Consider the following 9,717-nt stretch of genomic DNA (forward strand, 5'->3'; position numbering starts at 1 on the left):
GAAGTTTAAAAAAAAAAAAAATTTTTAGCATAAAATCAGCAAAAAACGTCAAAAATATGGCGTAATCCATTTTTCAATTTGCCTCGTGACAAAAAATATATATAACTTAGAAGTATGCAGCGGAGTTCATATATTTTTGTAAAAAGCATTTAAAATAATAATATTCAGAAAAGATTTTTAGTGTGTAGTTTTTGCTCTTTTTTGGCTCTCCGATGACATACAATACGTTTCAAAAAAACTACCACTAAGTCATACATTATCTACCTTCCGTGATCAAATACGTTTCAAAAGTAGGAAAACCACCTTGAACAATGTAAAGATGATTTAGACCTCCAAATTAAGTACTTGACACTTGAGAATTTCCCCCTCATTATAATTTTCCTGAAAAACTATTCTTTCACATGAATGTATGCAGCGAAACTTACATATTCTTATATAAAACGCAACAAAAATAATAATATCCAGAAAACACCGTTAGCGGATATTTTTTGCTCTTTTTCTGGCTCTCTGATGACGTATAATATGTGCCTGAAGAAACGACCTCTAAATCATACAAATCTACGTTTTCTGATAAAAAATGGTTGTTGAGTGTAAAACCAGCTTTACTCAATGTAAAGATGATTGAAAACCTCAAATTAATTAAATAAGTCTTTCAAATTTACCGATTTAATAATTTACTGCACAGCAAAAAAAAAACTTAATTTAAGTAGAAAATTCAGTTTATTTTAAGGTGTCACAAAAAGAAGCATAGGCAATCTGAAATTAAGAATTACATCTGAACATTAAATTAAGGGAATAAGATTCCTGAAATTCAGGTTGGGACTATTTGAAATTCAGGGAGGCATGACCTGAAATTCATGTGTGCTCGCTCTTCAATTAAGAATATATTTATACTGAAAGCTAGTGTAACCTTAAGTTAATACACAATTCTAACTGAAATTAAGGGTAATATTTTAACTAAAAACCAGAAATTTATCACGCCTTACCGAAACTCCTCAGCTGTTTTTATATAATAGTTATTCGTTTTAGAAAATATACAAGTTCGGTTCAAACTTGTAAGAAAATACAGGAAAAGCAGGGCAAATGGAAAAAACGGTATATTGGGGGCAGGTGCGGTCCAAGATCTTCAGAGAATTGCGTTCCGTAATGTATTGAAAGGGCGCTCACGCTGCGAAGTAAAAAGTTTTGTAATAATTTAATTACTTTGATGGGTTTAATAATCCAAATATTGGATGATAACTGGAACTGATTTTGCTGCAGCACTTTTTTAAATCTGTGAAACGAAAACTCCTCGAATGATGGAAACATAGTATCATAGCCGACACTGACCAACGCAACATGGAGTATTGGAGTAGGATGCGACTAGAACAAATGGCCACGAGCTGTAGAGTAGTGCCAGCGTTCTGCAACGTCATGCAAGGTAGTACGAACCTGAAATTCAGGAAAAGTATATTCCTTTATTTTAGGTGACGAAAGCCTCACAGGTTATTTCAGTTTGCCTTCAACTTACTTTCAGAACTAAATATTGAAGTTTAGGAGGATACTTTACTTTATTCCAGTAGAAAAATGTTGATTTCTCATTTAAGAATAGTTAGTACTTTATTCAAGATAGTTTGCACACTTAAATTCAGGTACTTCCTTAATTCAAGGCAAATCTGAAATTAAGTCAAATATAACTTTAAGTATTTATTTTTACTGTGTGGAAAACTACCCTCCAGTGTCAACACAGAAAAAAAAGGATAAAGTTTACATCGATTCCGGTGAAAGATTCAACACAACAAAAATTAACCTTTTCGGATAAACTTTACATGAATCGAAGATAGTTTCCAATTTTTAACCGTGCCTGTGTAATCTTTTGCCTTATAATCGCTCTATTTTTATTCGCGATGTAGCTAGAATTGTGATGCCAGCGCTATCTGTCGCCTTTTAATTTTATTAAATTGGAGAGAACTGGAGATTTTCATATGTCAGTTGATCAGTTGCTTTTTGCGCTTTTTGCTGAATGGTATTAAATAACTTCTAATTCCTCTATAATGATCTATTTTATTTCGGAGAGGATATATCAGTAAGGACACAGTTTTTCCGCATTTTCTGTTTGCTGATTCTACATGTATTACCGAAATTTGTTCACTTCATCGTGATGCAGTAGAGGAGATCAGAATAATTATTATTCTCCTAACCGCAGTCAAACTTTCGCCGAAATAAATTTAATTTTTAACCGTTTGCAAGTCTTGCCTGCAAAAAATTATAACTTTAGGCTTTTCTGTATTGTTTTAAATCGGCTGTCTCGATTTATAGCTCGAATTCACTTATAATTTCCGTTTTTCCATTGCTGATAAGGATGCCGTAGCAGACGACAGCTTTTATTCCATCGTAGGATAAACTTTCGCCAAATAGCATGTAAACTTTAACAGCGGGAAAATTTACATGCAACAAAATTCAACTTTAGTTTTTTCTGTGAATGTATACATAGCGAAACTTATATATAATTGTACAAAACGCATTTAAAATTAAAATATTCGGAGAACATTATTTTAACCTTGCCTAAATGAAAATTTCCTGAAAATATGGAAACAAGTTTAAACAATATTTAGATAATTTAGACCTTTAGATTAACTAATTTTTGATCGAAAATGTTTGCTTTCTATAATTAACACTATAAGTATTACTTATGTATTAGTTGGTCTTTATTAAATTAAGAAATAACTGTACACTCTACAGAATTTTAAGTACTTTGGACAATATTTTTCATCGTTAGTGTGTATATTATTACAGGTTAGAATTTCCTATATAATAAATTTATCTGAAAAAATATATTTAAATAATGATACTATTGTTAATTATTATAATCAAGTTGAAACGAAATTTAAATTCCGAGAGTTCCAAATTATTCAGCTATTCAGATAATAGATTCCCGATTTTTTGCTGCCCGTATCTAAAGTTCTAGATTATCCTACTACTTGAATGAAAGATTCACGCTCTTTTTGCTCTTTGAAAATGGAGTATCGCATTTTTTAAACTCGAATTCCAAGTTCTAGATTATTTTTCTACTTGCATTCGAAGTTCTACATTATACTGCCTTTCGCATAAAAGATGCCCGATTTTTTTGCTCCTCAAAATTGTAATGCTGAGTTTTTTCTACTCTAATTCGAACTTCTATATGCAACTACTACACGAAAAATAGACTTCCAATTTTTTTCTCTTCGAAAATAAAGTAACGAGTTTGCTTTCTGCTCGGTTTCCAATTTCTAGATTATTCTGATACACGAATAATAAATATATTGCTGATTTTTTATTTCGCAAAATTGGAAAAATAGATGTTTAGCAACTTTAGTTCGAAGTGTTAGATTATTCTGCTACTCGAATGATAGATTCCCGATTATTTGCTCGTTGAAATTAAATTATTGAATTGTCTGCTACACTTCTTGGGACTAGTTTTTGCGGACCGTATTATATATCATCGGCGAGAAAAAAAAGCAAACAAAATATCAACTAACGTTGTTTTCTAAATTGTATTATTTTTATGCTTTCTTCATACATATATATGTTCCGCTGCACACGTTCAAGTGGAAGAGTAGTTTTTTGGGAAGATTATATTGCGGGGGGGGGGGGGGGGGGGGTGATTTCCAAGGGTCAAGTAATTAATTTAAATTTCTGAAACATTTTTACGTTGTTTAATGTTTCTTTTAACACTTTTAGAGCATTTTTGATCACGAGAGGTAGGTATGTATGACATAGGGGCAGTTTTTTGGGAACATATTACATATAATTGGAGAGCAAAAAAAAGCACAAAAAAATCAATGAACAATGTTTTCTAAATTGTATTATTTTTATGCTTTTTTCATACATATATATGTTCTGCTGCATACGTTCACGTGGAAGGGTAGTTGTTTTGAGAAATTATAATGAGGGAAATTTTAAGGTCGGACGTAATAAATTTGGAGCTCTAAATCATATTTGCATTGTTGAAGGTGGTTTTCTAAGTTGTATTATTTTTTATGCTTTTTTCATACACTGAAATTTTTTTTTTAGGTATTTACCTAGAATTCTTGCTATTCCAGCTGGAAAGTATCGCTGGATTTCGTCTTCCTAAATAGTTAGCTGTATTGCAACGATTTTCTTGCAGGCAAAATATAGGTGCAGTATATAGAAAATTTAGCTGTAATGTCTACTCTGTTCCCTGAGAGAACATCCTCTAGGTGCGCATATGGGTAAATTGCTAAACAAGTATAGGTGGCACACCTAACCAGGTTCAGCTAGATATTCTAGTTGAAAAATATAGCTAAACTTGACAGCCTATCTGGCTGCGTTTTCAGGCTGAAGTGCCTATAATTTTTTCTAGCTAATAGGCCGATATATCTTTAGGTATAATGATGAAAAAATATATCAACCATATATATATATAAATATATATATATATATATATAAATACTTAAATATTTATTATGTATTAGATACATACATGACTTAATTATTAAAAATCTTAAATTGAAAATAGTTATAATCAATACATTTCAATATGTACATTAGGGCGTATCGAAAAAAAGTTGTAAACAAAGATTTTTTGAGGTTATATCAATATGCATTGATTATATGCGCATTGATGAAAGAATACTCACTTTCCTTTGAGAGCTTCAATATAATTCTGTAGGTTACAGCTAATCAAAAAATCTCTTATTTCCATAATCGGTTCCATCATTGTCGTTGCATTACTGTATATATTATTCATTTTTGAACTCTCACAAGCCACACGACACGAGGCGCGAGCTTCTTGTATTCACGGTGTGTTAGTCTTGTGCGAACTAATGTAAGGCGGTAAATCTTTTAAATGCATTTTAATTTATAGGCATAAAACTGATGCTACAATTATTTTAGGTTAGCATTTTTAGCGGTACGAGCAAACTAATTATAGGAAATATGCTGTTTGAACATGGCTGCTAGAATGTTCAGCAAATAATGATAGAATTATCCCCCATATTTTCTGTCTGCAGAAGACAGACGGTTTATATATCTTAGTTATCTAGTTTGCAGTTCTACCTAAACTTTATTGCACATTCAGCTATATCTCCCTAGCAATATATTTCTAGCTACAACAGCTATACCATTTTTTCAGTATACGTATATATGTTCTTCTGCAGACTTTCACGTGGAAGGGTAGTTTTTGGGGAAAATTATAATGAGGGAAATTTTAAGGTCTTAAGTAATTAATTTGGTGCCCTAAATCACGTTTATATTGTTGAAGGTGGTTTTCCAAGATTTAAAACGTTTTTGATCAGGAGGTATAGATGTGGAAGATTTAGGGGTAGTTTTTTGGAATACGTATTATATGTCATCAGAGAGCAAAAAAAGCAGAAAAATCTCTACTATTCGTTCCTCTTATTATAATAATTTATAGTGAGTTTTCATAGGTGGCGGCGCTGAGTAGACGTCTTGATAGCGCCGCCACCCTTTTCTCGGAAGTTTCAAAAGCAGCAACATTTTCTTTAGCATAAAATTAGCCACAAAAAAATAAATAAAAAATATGGCGTATTCCATTTTTCAATTTGCCTTGGTGGCGGCGCTAAGTGGAGGTCCTGATGTAACCAAGGTATGCTAGAGTTCCTAAGGCCTCCTAGGATGATCACCAATCATCTATAAATTTTACAGAATGTTGATTTTATTTATTTTCATGGGATTTATTTATTATGTATCAATAAGTTTGCTTACCTGCAATAATAATGTTCTTTGGATGGCGAATATAAAAAATGTTGTCCATTTTCCCTCTCTCCAACAGAGAAATAGACTGGCTTGTAGAAAATGACATTCTAAATATTTTGTGTTTGAAAATTGTATATGTCTGTATTTGTTGACACCGGCAGGTTCCGAGCTTTTAATTTGAAAATCATTTATTACACAAGTACAAGTTTTATCACTTTCGAAACATTAATCCTTAGTATGTAGATGTCGAATAGTAGGTCCCAAACTCTCGACCTGTTTCCTAGAAATGGAAGGTCCTACCGTAGTTTATAGAGGTCAGAGTATAATGGACTCTGCAAATCTACGACTTCTAAGTCTCGTCCTTGTCCAAACGAAGTCTAAGTCAAGTCAAAATATTTTTACTCGAGCTATAACGCTGAAAAAAATGAATTACTAATACATTCATATTGCGCGTTAGATCAGCCATCGATATGTCTATTCCAGCCATACAGATTGCTGATCTAACCCGCAATATAACTGTATCACCATTTCATTTCTTTCAGTGAATGGCTTTGTGAAATTAAATTTGGCCTGGTTGTTTAAAAAGAATATATTTAATACTAAAATATATTTATACAGTTTTATTATGAAGTGCCCTTTATTTTTTTTTAAATAATGTTAAAAACACAATTGCAGATATTATAAGAATATAGAAGGGCTTAAATGTTCAAGTAAAGTGATTTAAAAAATTGCTTGAATTGAGAAATTAGTGTTATAATATTATAACCGAGTAAGGGGTTATAATATCTAAATTGATTTCACGATATGCATTTTTTTTCAATTCCATAAGGTACTTTATAGAAACATTTTTTAAATATATTTTATGAGATTCTTTTTAATTATTTTGCCAAGTATAAATTCACAAATTCATTCACCTTTTTTTTACAGGACTGATGTTTTTGCATCGCAGATGCTATTGGTTGGATAAATATTTGTTGACTAAGGATGTATTTTCGTTGATTCATAAACCTATTTGTGCAAGCAGTAAGGAACAAATGAACTATTGCAATAAGTGTACATACGCAGGCGTAATTCATCACAATCCCAACTTCTGGATTTAAGTCATTAAAGAAGAAGATTATAAAAAATTTTAAAAATGTAAACTTCGAACTACTTTTGTAAAATATTAGCATACCATATTTTTGCAGATGAAAATCGTGATATGAACGAACATCCTGAGGAAGACCTTAAGAGACAGAGAAGTAGTTACAACGGTGATCAATTATATTCCAACGTAAGTATCTTTTATTTTAAAAAGCATGAACTACTCTTTTGATGTTTGAAAGAGGTTTGTGTAAAGCTATTGTTGTTATACATATGCGAAAAACCTTTGGTAATTAGAAATACCTAGCTTTTTGTATTTATGTCGATTTAATTGATTCTAAACCATAAAATGAATGTGATTTCAGCTGTGGTCAAGTAAATGGAGCATCAAGGACGAGCACAAGCTGCTGAGTGAACTTGGTGGTGGTACCGGAAACGGAGGTGGCACCGGTGGGGGAGGTGGTGGCGGCGGAGGTGGTGGCGGATACTACGAACACGGGGGATTTCCCGGGAATGCGATTGCCACCTCTGCAGAGCTGTACGACTCCCTGGGCACCATCAGTACTATGACGCAAGCGCAAACGCCCCACCTCTACACCCCGCCCATAGGGGGCACCATAGGTGAGCGATTCATCTCCTTTTGCTTTACCACCCTACATCTGACCTCTCTAGACGTTATCTTTGGCCTTTAACTGTGCTAAAGATAACCCTTTCTCCTTTTGTCTTTCTCCAACACTATGTGCTTATTATTCCTGCTTACGTCTTGCTTTTCATACCCATATCAGCTAAATGCATATAGATTTTGTGTTGCTTAAGTATTAGCAAAATAAAAGGTGGTTGAGGTTCACTCGGTGGTCGGTCTCTGTAATTGTAGTTTATCACCTTTACACGTTTCAACGTGCAGTTCAAATGACGAATTACTACGAATTGGTAGTTCATACATACTCCCTTCCTACGTCTTTCTCTTATTTTCTCAATCTAAAATTGTTTCTTTGCCACTATCCTGTATTGTTGCATTTACTTAAATCATGTTGCTCAATCAATGACCGAACGTATATGTTTCCAGTTTTGTTATACCAAATTTTAAGAATTTATCCTAAAGAACAAAAGGTTACTAAAGGTACGTGTTAGCGTACAGAAGTAGTGATCCGTATAAATCAAAATGCATTCCAAGAAACTCAACTAGCTGATAACGTGGTACAAGTGATATTCCCTTCCATCACAGAACTTGAACAATAGTGAATTGAAGTAAAGATAAACAGTAACTTAATTCTCCTTCTGTTACTTCCTTTTGCTATTTTTCTACCTTCTGTTAAAGTACTAGAAGGACATTTCTTACTATCACCAACTCCCGTGTGGACCAATTTCGTGGCACAGTACTGTTTCTGCCAAGTCCGCCTTGAATTGACACTGGCGCGCAACATACTGACTGTCCAGTGGCTAAACCGGGATGTAGCGCTCGGATCAACTAGTTTCTAGACAGATCGGCTATTTTAATAAAAAAAAAATTAATAAAAAAATATTACAATTATTTTTTATTACATAGCAGTCTAATATATAGATCTTGCAGTTAATTAAAAATATAAAAACAGTTGTTTTTTTCACAAAAAAGTGAAAAAATTAGTTTCCGCAAATCTTGCGCATACGCCGGGTACCAAACTTTTTATGTAACTTCATATCATGTTGCTGTAACTTTTTCCCTTCACTTTAACACAATTAACCATCTAGAAATTTTAAAAATTTCATTTTTGTCGGTTATGAATTTCAATTCATTAAATACGTTAGGCTTAATCATCTTTTATGCAATCAATAAGTAATTTAAAAAAATTAATTCAAACATTTATGTTAAAATTTGATATTCTGGAATATTATAAATTTAATATAAATTTATTATATTTTTTCTATATAATTCAATTAAAAGAAAGTGTTTAGAAACATTCTGTAAAACAATAATTGTTAAGAATACAGTTCGAATATTAAGATTCCAATCAGCTTCAATTATTATTTTCTGAATTTACTTCTCTAATTTTGTTTTAAGCCCAAACCGTGATTCTTTCTAGAAACTAGCTAAAATCTGGACACTCTTCATATATTCAAATTCGCAACGATATCCTAGATATCACCAAGACTGGTACTAAACAGCAGAAAAGTTTTAATCAAACACGTGAGAAAACTACATAGCACCAGTATAGCGTTAGGCCAGCATTGCGCAAATAGAATAGCTTGATGAAAGCTACTGGATTTAGCGTGATTTAAGACTGCCACCAAATTTTTCTACACGCCTGGAGTAACCAGATATATAATGGGTTTATCTGAAATTTAGTCAAATTTAAAATTGAGAAAAATCGTCCCTTATTCTGTCTATGACGTTCCGCCTTGATAAGCAACCGAGAATGATGATAAAAAGAATAACGTAAGAATGGGGATCCTTAATGGCAGGTGGTACTTTGACGCCGCTCGCGCCACTGACGATGCAAGAATTAAAATTGAGCCAAACCTTGGACGGTGCAAACATGTCTCCTTACCACACCACCGGTGAGTTCGCCATCTCAGTATCTTACTGCTAATTATTATGCGCATGTGTATGAACTAATGCTACCAATATAATTAAAGTTCATGTACTTATAGTTTGAAATATTACATGGTACCGATGCTTCTTATCCTTTCCATCTTCAAAAAACGCAAACAATTGGGCATATATTTATCCGGTACCAATTACTAGGATCAGTCGACTAAAAAATACAACTTTTCTGATAGATATAAGAATAACTGATACGTTAATATGTAATATTTACTTTACTTGACTAGTTATTATGAATTCATACATAATTATATCAAATATATATATAATTAAAAATTTGTCATAAGGACAACCGCAGGATTTCGCCGGGAGCGGGTGCTAATCTGAAAAATTGCACCCGCTTCCAGCGAAATCGC

The 9,717-nt window shown here is 32.7% G+C and overlaps 1 protein-coding gene across 2 annotated transcripts in view; it reads left to right on the forward strand.

Moving 5' to 3' along the window:
* The window catches only part of LOC117182208 (paired box protein Pax-5-like), a 380,233-nt gene that overhangs the window by 334,610 nt on the left and 35,906 nt on the right, over positions 1-9,717 (forward strand). Inside the window, exons 7-9 of one of the 2 annotated variants that reach the window (XM_033375273.1) lie at positions 6,885-6,970; positions 7,146-7,401; positions 9,220-9,315. In XM_033375273.1, coding sequence (XP_033231164.1) covers positions 6,885-6,970; positions 7,146-7,401; positions 9,220-9,315 — 438 coding nt within the window. The remainder of the gene's footprint in view (positions 1-6,884; positions 6,971-7,145; positions 7,402-9,219; positions 9,316-9,717) is intronic. The other variant, XM_033375272.1, reaches the window with a different exon arrangement.

Source organism: Belonocnema kinseyi, chromosome 10 (genome assembly GCF_010883055.1).
Source record: "Belonocnema kinseyi isolate 2016_QV_RU_SX_M_011 chromosome 10, B_treatae_v1, whole genome shotgun sequence".
Lineage (NCBI taxonomy): Eukaryota > Metazoa > Arthropoda > Insecta > Hymenoptera > Cynipidae > Belonocnema > Belonocnema kinseyi.